Source organism: Ascidiella aspersa, chromosome 5 (assembly GCF_963924565.1).
Source record: "Ascidiella aspersa chromosome 5, kaAscAspe10.2, whole genome shotgun sequence".
Classification (NCBI taxonomy): Eukaryota; Metazoa; Chordata; class Ascidiacea; order Phlebobranchia; family Ascidiidae; genus Ascidiella; species Ascidiella aspersa.
This window is the reverse complement of record NC_139451.1, coordinates 23,229,447-23,241,648: the sequence shown is the minus strand read 5'-3', so window position 1 is coordinate 23,241,648 and position 12,202 is coordinate 23,229,447. Positions and strand designations below refer to the sequence as shown.

General features: G+C 34.9%; 1 protein-coding gene and 1 long non-coding RNA gene across 2 annotated transcripts in view; one reads left to right on the top strand and one right to left on the bottom strand.

Moving 5' to 3' along the window:
- The window catches only part of LOC146145478 (uncharacterized), a 34,603-nt gene that overhangs the window by 19,010 nt on the left and 3,391 nt on the right, over window positions 1-12,202 (bottom strand). The window contains exons 2-24 of the mRNA XM_083390583.1: window positions 9,688-9,913; window positions 8,758-8,806; window positions 8,643-8,675; window positions 8,352-8,405; window positions 8,063-8,152; window positions 7,774-7,836; window positions 7,652-7,696; window positions 7,329-7,382; window positions 7,092-7,145; window positions 6,900-6,953; window positions 6,615-6,668; window positions 6,379-6,432; window positions 5,894-5,938; window positions 5,662-5,715; window positions 5,397-5,441; window positions 5,181-5,234; window positions 4,308-4,406; window positions 4,120-4,164; window positions 3,397-3,450; window positions 3,137-3,181; window positions 2,929-2,982; window positions 2,717-2,770; window positions 2,401-2,454 (exon numbers count right to left, since the gene is read on the bottom strand). Of these exons, the coding sequence (XP_083246709.1) occupies window positions 2,401-2,454; window positions 2,717-2,770; window positions 2,929-2,982; window positions 3,137-3,181; window positions 3,397-3,450; window positions 4,120-4,164; window positions 4,308-4,406; window positions 5,181-5,234; window positions 5,397-5,441; window positions 5,662-5,715; window positions 5,894-5,938; window positions 6,379-6,432; window positions 6,615-6,668; window positions 6,900-6,953; window positions 7,092-7,145; window positions 7,329-7,382; window positions 7,652-7,696; window positions 7,774-7,836; window positions 8,063-8,152; window positions 8,352-8,405; window positions 8,643-8,675; window positions 8,758-8,806; window positions 9,688-9,913 (1,433 nt within the window). The remainder of the gene's footprint in view (window positions 1-2,400; window positions 2,455-2,716; window positions 2,771-2,928; window positions 2,983-3,136; window positions 3,182-3,396; window positions 3,451-4,119; window positions 4,165-4,307; window positions 4,407-5,180; window positions 5,235-5,396; window positions 5,442-5,661; window positions 5,716-5,893; window positions 5,939-6,378; window positions 6,433-6,614; window positions 6,669-6,899; window positions 6,954-7,091; window positions 7,146-7,328; window positions 7,383-7,651; window positions 7,697-7,773; window positions 7,837-8,062; window positions 8,153-8,351; window positions 8,406-8,642; window positions 8,676-8,757; window positions 8,807-9,687; window positions 9,914-12,202) is intronic.
- LOC146145479 (uncharacterized) lies at window positions 595-1,234 on the top strand. The gene is made up of 3 exons (XR_014498750.1): window positions 595-758; window positions 822-974; window positions 1,111-1,234. It is a non-coding gene; the product is annotated as an uncharacterized LOC146145479 (long non-coding RNA).

Sequence of the window (12,202 nt, the reverse complement as noted above, 5' to 3'; positions counted from 1 at the left end):
CCATGTGTTCCATAGCGAAGGCAAGGTACATTTTAGTGACAAAAGGTGTATTGTAATTAAAATTTAGGCGCTCGTCTAGAATCCTACCACAGCAAACATTATTTGGGTTAGGGTGCCGGTTAGCGTTTGGGTTTGGGTGAGTCCAGTAATAGTGTTAAACAATATTACTTGACCTACCCACACCCAAACACTAAACGACACCCTAACCCACATATTATGCATTGCTTAATAATCATTTCAACGTTGTGGTAGGATTCTAGACCAGCGCCAAAATTTATTGTATAGTTAACGGTTTTAGAATACTGTGTGCTAGGTTCACCTTATTTTGTACTTCGCATCACACGTTGCTGTGATTTAAACGATGCCTTGTTATGGAAAAAATAATTTTGCTGAAGAACCCGCAGTGGCTTTAGAGATAAATTGCAGTATGTTTATCTGTTTTTGGGGGGTATTGTATATTTTCTAAATCACTTCGGTAAGTGTGTGATGCTATATTTTGCTAACAACTTACCAACAATATTTTTGGGTTGTTTTAGCAACTGTTCTGTATTTTAATTATCTTGTTACAAAACAAAAGTGTTTTATTTCCTAACTTTAATTCTCTTTAATAGCTTGCCATGAATTCTAGGGCAAAATGGTCAGAACAAGCAACCTGTAATCTTATAATTGTATTCAATAGAATAATTTGTTGGAAAAATGAATTTGAAAAATGTCCGATTTTTTGTTTGACGCAATTACAAAGGATATTCCTCCTCAAAGTAAGTGCATGAAGATTTTTCAATTTGTTTGCTTACTTATTCTAATGACAGTTCATCAAACAGGTTACAAACAAAATAACAAATGGAAACAAAATCAAGAAACTTGCAATGACCTTTGTGGTGGTTTAAATAACTTTGTCCTCATCAACCAAAGCAATGTCTCGACCATATTTCCAACTATTAAACAGAATATTAGCATCCTGTCCTAGCAGTATGGTACGTTTTATTGCAATTTTAATTATCAGGTATTATATTGCTAAATTATTTTCATCCTGCTGTTTTTTTGACAACTTTTGGGTATTTAAATATGTTCTATAATGTGAAAAGTTTAGCAGTGTCTTGCTGTCTTTAGGCATCCGCCAGTGAGGGTGTTGAATTGATACCAATTCAAACTCAGGAACATTAATTCTCATCTCAAGCTGTTGACAACTGATGAACCAGCACACCACAGCAGTCGCTGAGTCAGTTGGGGTAACAGGTAAAATTTGAGTTTTATTTTGTTTATTTAGTAAAACTCTTAGTTTTGTTCGCAACGACAAATTTACTTACTACTGAACTTCAAATCATTGTTTTTATATTGTATAGAAAATGAATCAGAAAAGTCTTTGGACGAAATGATAAAATTAATTGCTGATTAGGGTGAAAGGGATAGAGCAAAGATTTCACAAGAAAATGGAAAGATGATCATTGCAATGGGAGAACAAAAACATTATTGATGCCCTCCCTTAAAGTAAATAACTTGCCATACTTTGGTAGCTTTAACTGAATTTGTTTATACCTTTCTTTTTAAATGGTTTTTAAAATCACTGTATGTCAACATATTAAAGAAATGTTTTTTCTTGTTCGTTTTTGTCATTATGTTTTTTAAATGCACTGTACACGTTTTTGTAATTTATTATCTTGCTATATCATTTTTGTTATTAACATTTGCTATACATTCTTTAGTTTTTATTTGAATAAACATTTAAAAATATCAAAATTGATAACTTGTTATCATTGCACAATTGTCAGCAAGATATTGACAGATGATGTTCCTCACTAAACTATTCTCTGTTGAGCCTGTACCTTGTGGTATAATGGCAGGCTTAGATATATCTCTATAAAATATGGAAGGTCTGGGGTTCTTTTATGTTCACAAATATTATGCAAAATACAACAAATTGTGAAAATCCTTTGTGCATCTGAAACTTTGACAGCAATCCGCTTTTGCAAAATCATCTTTAATAGGAAAAAATGAGGATATAACAATTTGTAGTCAGCAACCGCCGTCTCTTTCTTACTTTTGGTTTCCAAATAAACTTGTCTCTTTTAGCTACTATTTCATATATCTCCAAAATACTACATCTTGGCAATAATTTTTCGGTCTGTTATCGCTTGTATACCCAAAGACAACCGTACGAATGATAGAAAACTCTGGCACAAACAGCGTTCACTTTATCTAAACGGCCATGTGAATTGACCGCTAAAAGTGGCCAAAAAAGCCACCTTTTTCAGCCGGCCACCTTTGAAAAAGCCACCTTTCAAGTTGGCCATGTGGAAAGGCTAATTATTCAATTTATAACACATGCTATTTTAGTGATTTTTTTAGTTGTAATTCTTTCATTATTTTTTTATTAACAAAACCAAAATATCCGATTCTTACCCTTTCTCCTGGGTTGCCGATAGGTCCGGCAGGTCCTGATTCGCCAGTCGAACCCTTAAACACAATTACGATTTGCATAAAAAAAACTTTCATACTTATTGTAAACTGGAAAACGGAATCAAGATGGTTGAACTTTTTTCCATTTAAAAATTGTTGTACGTTCTATGTTTATTTAGAAACCATGTTGATGTTGGAAAGACTAAACAAGTAAACATGTAGGCCTAGGAATTTAATGCCATTTATTTTTTCGTTTTTTAATGTGGTATTAAGTTTCAGGTAGTTTTAATCATCTGCTGTTAGTGTTGTGATTACTTACCCTCTTTCCTTCTTCGCCTTGTGGCCCCAGCATACCTTGTGGACCAACAGATCCCTAATTAAGAGTAAGTGATTAACAGAGTGAAAAGGATTTAATTATTATTAAAATAAAATAATGAACAATAAAGCCGCTTTGCAATCTTTACTCTTCTAAATAATTTACACTTTAACTGCTAAACGTAAACAAAATAAACCCTTAATTTAATAACTTACCATAACACCCTTAGGTCCTTGGTCTCCCTTATATCCGGACTGTCCTGGATTTCCCTAAAAGCAGAAGAAATTATTGAACCAATCTTCTTTAAACCCATGGTGTACGATGATTTTTTATTATTATGACAGAGTAAAAAAAAATGTGCTATTTTAAATGGGTTATAAGTTAAACGTAACAATAGCACTTTCAGTTTAAAAAGTAACATACCTGATTTCCTTTTGTTCCTGGAACGCCAATGTTTCCTTGGGCACCCTGCGAAGTAAAAAGATTTGCAAATTTGGGGCAAATTAAGCAGACGCTTTTATGGTTTGCAATTTTACGTAACATGTCATGTCGTGAGTTAAATTTATGCAAATGTAAAACAGTAAGTTAATAGATTATAAGCAAAAGAAAAGATATCCAATTTCAGCCAAAAATAATTTTTCACATATACAAATATATGATAGATTACAAGCAAAATCACTTACTGGTGATCCTCTTGGTCCAGGAATACCGGGCCTTCCAGCAACACCAGAAGAACCCTAAAATCATTATTACATTAAACCGGCACAAAAAATAGAATACCAAACCATTTTTGTAACCTAAAAACATTTACTTCATATATTTTGCCCAGTTGTTTTTTAGCTATAGCGGTGGTTCTTAATTTTCCAAGGTCGTTAGTATCGTATGAAGAATTTCAATTACGTTTTTGCGATATTTTATTTTAATGATGCCCGTTGTATAAATGTCGCTTCCTCATAGCAATAAGTTTAAGCAAATTAGGTCTTTAGGACATTAGGTCTTTTAAGAAAGGATTGCATACCCGTTTCGAAAGCCAGCAAAAAGTTTTAAATGTTTTGTCTTTCCAAGTCAATTTTGAAACTTGTAATTTTATGTAGCCTGCAAATTTCACGACTATCATATTTTTTACGTATACATAGGAAACTAGGATACTATAAATAAATACTATGATATAACTAAAAAACATCGCGTGTAGTCAAACGCGATTCTAAACGCACACAAAAATTAAATAATGTTGCATAGTTGAAATATTTTTATTGCTTTGTGTTAACTAAAATTACTTCTCAAAAATGTCGAATTATTGCTTTGGGGGTTATCACCCCCAGGTTAAGAACCACCCAGCATATAAAATGTATTTATTATGGCATAATAATGCAGTGTCCGCTGCTAAATTAATGTAATAGACTTACAGTTGATCCTTTGGGTCCTGGTGAACCATCTGTTCCGGATGATCCCTGGATAAAGAAACATTAAATGTTAACAAGTTAAAATATCCTAAAATTGAAACAAAATTACTGGTATACAGCGACATACAATTAATTTAAAAAAAAGCATTACTTCAGGTGCGGTAAAAGATTACTAGAGCTTAATTATTTACCGGGGACCCCGATGGGCCAGGTGGACCGGGGTTTCCACCGTCTCCCCTGGAACCCTGGGCACCTTCTGGACCTCTTGCACCAGTTGGCCCAACTTCTCCCTGTAATAACAAAAGTTCGGCGATTACTTTTGACCAAAACTGTAACCACTGTTTGCAGGAAACCTGTCTTTCGGGATCGAGTGAAGGTTATGCTGCTAATAAATCTATCTATCGTAAGAAAAAAAATGCTTGATACCCTTTATTTCTTTGTCTTTTTTAAAATGTCTTTCAAGTTGGGTGAAGGTTATGCTGCTAACAAATCTAGCCATCGTAAGAAAAAAAATACTTAATACCCTTTATTTCTTTGTCTTTTTTAAAATGTCTTTCAAGTTGGGTGAAGGTTATGCTGCTAACAAATCTAGCCATCGTAAGAAAAAAAATACTTAATACCCTTTTTTTCTTTGTCTTTTTTAAAAATGTCTTTCAGGTTGTGTGAAGGTTATGCTGCTAACAAATCTATCCATCGTAAGAAAAAAAATACTTGATACCCTTTTTTTCTTTGTCTTTTTTAAAAATGTCTTTCAGGTTTGGTGAAGGTTATGCTGCTAACAAGTCTATCCATCATAAGCAAAATGTCATATCATTTTCACCTGTTTTAGTGTACAAGTCTGCCAATCGTTTTTTTAACTATTTGTTTTACAAGAAGAGTAAAAAATATTTTATGAGGGCTGATTTCTCCTTAATTGTTACATATTTGCTTTTACGCGCAATTTTAAAGCAAAAACTTAACAAGGAAAGGCATTTACTGTGTACAATAACACTGTAGTTGCAACATACCATTAGGTATTTCAAAAAATCTAATATTTAGATTTACAAGGTCACAAACCAGGTTACCTTTGTGCCTGGCACGCCTGGAAATCCTGGTGGTCCAGAGTTGCCGAGGGGACCCTAAAAATAACCGTTGTATTAGTTCATGTGCGGGTGAAAGAAAACGACAACTGTAATCCATACACTTCTATACACACACACAAACTATCTATACACACACACAAACTTTATCTTCAATGTCATACATATACAGAACAATGGAAATCGCGGCAGTATACTTACTGGAGGTCCTGCTTGTCCTGGAAGACCGTCTGAACCTCTGGATCCCTAAGCAAGTAAAATTTCCAGATTTTTTATGGTTAAGAAACAGTATTATAAATAGTTTACTCAATATTGTATGTAAATATGGAAGTAAGCTACACTAACAATAACCACGGCAATTTTACCAAAGATACTACTGTGTGTTCAGTTCAAGTATACTCTGAGTTAGCTCTTTAAAGCCTTCTGTGTTAAACGTAAAAGTTTAAATTCATCATTCAACACTTACTGGCGATCCAATGGTACCTTGGCGACCTCGTTCACCGGGCAGGCCTCGTGGACCCTAAAAAAATCACTCTTTTAACGTTACATACTAAAATTAAAAAAGGTGGACAGTAATTATTTACAGGTATGTGTGCAAATGCAAAAAAACATTGTTTACTGGCGACATTCAATTAAAGTTTAGATACATCACATTAAACCTAGAAATACTAAAGGCATGTAAATAAAATGAAACGAACCTGAAGTCCAGAAGGTCCAGCTTCTCCGGTTGGCCCTGCTTCACCCTAAAATATATTTAGTACAAATTGACAGGAATATATACGAATCAGTTCAAACCACTTTGAAATAAAGTCAACACTGAAAGGAAATTAAATCAACATTTCTGCATACCATGCGAGATAGCAATGCTTTTTTAAAGATATAAGAAATCAAATGTTTCAATGACAATAATGGAGGAAACCAAATAATGCCTAAAATGGCTTACCCTGGTTTCCCCCGTAGATTTACTCACAGTTAGCAGAAAAATGAACAACTTCCATATGTTTCAATACCAATGTATATCTATGCCATGACTTAAACCAACAGAACATTTTTTGGTTATTAACAGACTAGTTAAGTTCTGCAAACACCAGGTGTGCCTAGTAAATGTAATTCTAGATAAGTCACTAGTGGCAAATAAAATATAATATAGCCAACATTACAGATATAATATTTATATTCTTACATTTGCACCATTGTCTCCCTGTTCACCCTTTACTCCGTTTACACCAGGATGACCCTGTAAAAGAAGGATTGAATGTTATTTTTGTAAACATGAAAAAAATTGAGGCAATTTCAATCATTTTGGTATCTCGTTATTATTAGAAGAAGGTGGCCACATCAGTCAAGACTCAATTTAAGTCATTTGAAGGAATTTAATATAAAGTCAAGTAGAAATTTTATAGTAACAAATCTACATACCCTGTGTCCTTTGTTGCCATTCAAACCAGGGGTTCCAGCGAATCCACGTGGGCCCTATACATGAGAAAAAGGTTTAGAAACAAATAATCTACATGGTTTCTTAACTTTGTATAGATAAGTGAAAATAACTTGGTGATTACATGTTCGATTTAGTTCCTAATTATGATTTTTTTTTTTTAGGTTAATAATTAATTTATCAGATATTTAAAGGGCTTTTAAATTAATTGATTTTATTACACCTTCAATTAAAAAACCTATCAATTTCTTATTAGATGCATGCTTTACCTGGCCACCAGGAGGACCCATTGCACCAGTCTTTCCAGGTCTACCATCGTCTCCCTGCAAAAAAGTATTCATTTTATTTCTGCCTATAGTAAAATTGCAAAACTACAAAAAAATAAAATTAAAATTTACAAAAAACTTGGGTCCCACTTTTTTAAAGCCTAAAATGCTATTTATTTCAGTTAAAGTACTTACATCCTGACCATCTTTTCCGGGTAAACCAACAGGTCCCATTGCACCAACAGATCCCTTCGAAAAAATAAATTCAAATAAATTTGTTCTTGTGTAGTGAATATGTCAATATTATTATTTTTTGTAAAGAAGTTTTTTTAAATCATTCTGTACAATTTTTTTTTGATCATTTTTTTATAAATTTAGGGAACAAAATTACTATTAAATTTTTCCCACTATATATTGTAATGTAATACTTACAGGGGGTCCGACCTCTCCAGCCTCACCAGGTGGCCCTTGGAAACCTTGAGGTCCCTAAAATATAAAGATATTTAAAATTATGTTTTGGAGTAACACTGCTATTAATAATTAACCAGATAAACTTTTTTAATGAATAATGCAGTATTACAAATTTAATTTTAAAAAATTTAGAATTTTTTTCAACTTTTATTCAAGTCATTATAATTGTAGGCCTACTGTACAACTAAAATTATTGCACTTTTTTAATTATTCCAGGTATAATGGAAATGAACCTACTAAACAAAAGAGCATTTAGAAATAAAAAAAACTAAAATTTTGCTTACTGGTGACCCGTATGGGCCTGGTGGTCCTCTTGGTCCCATGTGACCCTGGTGAAAAGTAAATTTTGTTTAATTTTTTGTCAACTTGTTAAAACATAGAAGTAATATTGCGCTAAAATACTTACTGGGGGTCCAGACAAAATGCCAGATGGTCCTTTTGATCCAGAGCTGTAAGCGTTGGCAAGACCCTAAATTAACACACCATTTGTTATTTTTTTAAAGCTATCTTTTGTTTTAGGAAATTATTAAGCAACAAAAGCAAAAAAGTTTTCGTTCAAATCAGTAAAAATGACTTCATTGAATAAAAGTTTGGCCAGAACTACTTTTTAATTGATACAATACCAGGCAGCACCAGTATATTTATAAGATTTCATGCTTATAGTTGCAAGAAAATTAAAAATAAATTCGACTTACGCCTTCACTTCCAGCACCGGCTGGTCCTGGTGGTCCAGGGGGGCCAGGGATTCCAGGCGACCCATCCCTTCCATTTGGTCCTCGTTCACCCTAAAGCAAACATAGCATCTGAGAATTTGTTCATGTTTCTTTTTTATAACTCCTATTTTTAATAGCAATGAATTTGCTACAGAAAAAAAAGTTTGAAGTTTAAAAAATTTTTTTTTTAAGCAGATTTTTTATAAAATTATTTACACTAATGTTTTTTTCCTTAAATAGGGATTTTTTGCAGGATTATTTGTTAACTTACTTTTGGTCCACGTTCACCTTGTCGTCCTTCATTTCCAATTTCACCAGGAATTCCCTGAAAAATTGTAAAATTTCATTACAGTTGAAGTAAGTCATTATGCTTTATAATGCGTTGCAGACTAAACAACTAATTTGTTTAAGATAGATATGAAATTAAATGCCCGATTTTTTAAAAACTATATTTATCTCGAAGTGAATATGCTGTCGGAAAATAGATTTTCTAAATTATATAAATTGCCTCATTGGTATCAGTTGAAAATATTTTTATGGTTTAAAATAATATGTCACTTACTGGGGATCCTGGAGGTCCTGGTCTTCCTTCTCCCTAAAAATACAAAGTGTGTTAAAATAAATTATTATAAAAAACAGTGGTCTGCATTGTTTTAAAAAATATAATACCAACTTACAGATTCTTCCACAACTCCAGGTTCTCCTTTTTGTCCCTTTGGTCCTCTCTGTCAAAAAATATAGATGTTTAACTTTTAGGGGCAATGGCAATAAAAAAATACTCTTAAATTCAACAGGAAAAAGTTATTTCTAATACATGGAGAAGAACTTCTTTTTGTTACAAATTAGGTTATAAGACAAAATTGTATTTAACCTTGGTTAAAAAGATAATAAAAAAACAAGATACTCATCCATTTCCAAAACAAACAATCAGCTTACCCCTGCAAAATAATACTGTATTTTAAAGATCGTTGTTATATTTAGCATTTCATTTGAGACAAAATCTAACTAGGGAACCATTTTCCAACAAAATTGCATTTATATTATGGTGGCATGGCTTTTTCCTTGTTTTAGTTGATTAAATATTAGGCAAAAATCTGCCTATACAAACTTTTACAAAATCTCTTTTTTGTTAAACCGACACTGTGGTAAGTAAACTTGGATATAAATTGTTTATTCGAATTTGTAAACAACCCTTTTGAAACTGATGGTCAACTGCTGGGACACTTAATTTTGTACAAGGTCAATCGAGACGACAGCAATAATTGTTTGGCTCTGGTCTAGAATCCTACAACATTTTCATCCAGGGTTTATATTGTCAACATTGTTGTTGGGGTTAAAGTGCGAGTTAGCGTTTAGGTTCGGGTGGTTCAAGTATTATTATTATCATATTTATTTGCTCTTTGCAATCTCATTTTTGGTAACTCGTTCCGTCACTTAAAAAAAGGGTATAATTCTAGACCAGAGCTAATTGTTTGGTATACCTTGTATTTTAATGCAGAATAAGAAGGCTCGTTTGTACAGTTATTTTGGTTTTACAATCTGCGTGTTTTGGGTATAACAATCTGCATTGTGCACGTGCGCATGTGTGTGTGTGTGTGTGTGATTTACCTGCGGGCAGATCTCTGTCGGGAGCGCACTGCTTGCAGCAATGTCCCTCCACTTCGATCTGATCGGCGCAGGTCAGCGCCTCGCAAATAATGTAGTCGCAAGACACCTCGCCGTTGTTGCACACGCACACCTGGCAGTTGGTGGGCTTAAACACGTCGCGGGATTTGAACGCCTGACCCTTGTAAATGCAACCTGCTTCGGCGCTGCTGTCGTCGGTATCTGTAACTGCGGGGCAAATTCGTCTATTCTCGCGATTTATTCACAGCTTGCGTTTGCAACTGGCTTAGGCTTTTGTTAATCACATATTTAGGGACAAAACTCGTGGCTTTAAACGTGCATTAATTTTGTCAATTTGGAGAATAAAATCATGGCGCAGTGTAATGTTCAGGCAAACGATATTTGTTTTTAAAGTTTCTTTATATTTGCCTTTTCAATGGCAAGATCAAACATTTATAATTCAAAACATTTTATTATCATTTTAGAATATTGGAAAATCGTGGGGTGTGTAACTCGTGTATATCAAACGTTTTAAATGAAAGCTTATTTCATTTGAAAAAATGATAATGCAAGTCATTTAAAGCCACGTGTATTAAACCCAACATTTGTCAGCTTTAATTCGCGATATCTACGCTGCACTGTGCCGACTTTTGACTTTCGATTGTGATTCTTCGAACCACAAGCGACTTTCCTGATCGTCTCTTCACTGATGCGGCGTTGCTTTAATCGCTACGATTACAAGTAAAGTTTCTGTTTGGCGGTCTCTAAAATATGTCTTGTTCGACTAACGGCCACTAAAATTTTTATGAATTACCGCGTGGTGGCGTTATTGTTGCAAAAGATTGGAAAATGGTTCTCGAGAGAATGGTAACAGTGATAACTGATAATAATTAATTTGTGCAAAACTTGGCGTTGTTATCCGCAAACGAGCTTTTTAAATTAAAAATTAACAACAGGATTTGCTTAATACATGGCTAATAACTTATCGGCATCTCGCCAAACGTTCTTATAACGTCGGCAAAAGTCGCTTTTGCGAATTGGGCAATTCGAAGAACTTGTTAGCACCAGAAATAGAAAGGTTAGACCAATGTTTAAAGACACCAAAGAAAGTCGGCAACCCAACGCAGAGTAGATATCACGCAAATTTTAAACGCCAAACTTTGCACAAAAAACTATTAAAATAAACCCACGATACCTCCGACATACAAGGGTTATTTTGCAACACACATCGGTAGATTTTTACTGTTATCATTTGAGATGAAACAACATGCATTTTCAGTTCAGCGACCACGTTGTTGAGTTCTTAATTCAACTAGTTGAACTAAACTCTTAGATAAGGATAACTTAACACATATTCAGTAAAGCGGAAAAACATTCATTAAACAGGTAAAACTTCCACGTTTAACTTCGAATTTAACATGCAGGACTAATTGTAGATTAAGCGGTAAAAGTAAAGTTTTATTTCTATTTACTCACTTTTTAACTGGGGTGCATAAAAATGTAAGGGCGAAAAGTCAATTTTCAGTACACAAAAGGTATAAATGCCAACACATTTTCTCGTATAGTAGTTTCGCTAAAATTGTTGTACACCTTTCTGTCGCACTCTATTTGAACAAAAATGCTCAGCACGGCAATTATTTTGCAAAATACTGTCACATTTTCAACCGTTGTAATATAAGTAGATGCCAAATCGTGCCTAGGTTTCTATTCCGATTGCGTGCTGAAGTGGGTCACGTTTTGCCTTTTAATCCTGGAGTGTGCAATTTCGGCTCTTTTGTCGATTGCGCAACGCTTCCGAATCATGCCTCATTTTGCGTTCACCCGATAATTTTCGAGCCCTTTAGGGAGCCGGAGGTAACCCAAATTGCCAGGGCAGCGCAACCGGGTCTCATTATCCCTAGGACGCCGCCACCCCCTAAGAACCCCTAATCTGCCAGGGCCCCCTGGGTACACAAGCAGACATGACCTAACGCCAACTCGACGAAGTTGCGCGCGTTACCGGGCAAAAAAAGAAGCGCAAAAAAGGGCAAAGCCTGCAAAACCGCGCCTAGACAGACACGGCGGAAACCAAATTACATTAGAGCCGCTTTGGTTCGGGCTTGAGCCCCTAAGATGCGCGTCACCCAGGCCGCGGCGCGCGCTCTGCAACAATGGCCACGCTGTGAGGTAAATCGATACCTGCCCTTACCCTGTTCACCCCCTCATCACATACTGGCACAGCGAACCCCTTTGAGGGGTTACGGCTCGCGGAAATGCACACAGCGCTCGTTATACGCGTGAGATAGGTGTAATTCGCAAAGCGCAGCTCGTTAAACGGCCTTGTCCTGCTACGAGCGCAAACTGTAATTTGAAAGCACGAATAAGACCCTCGGTAATATTCATAACTTTGGTCACCGTGAGAAATCCGGTGTTGAGTTATAAAAAAGCTATTGGGTCCCTAGTATATATTTTCTTGCCTTACCTTTATATTTAAAAGGGTAGCCGATTAACCTGATTCACCGCGCTGTAATTAACAGG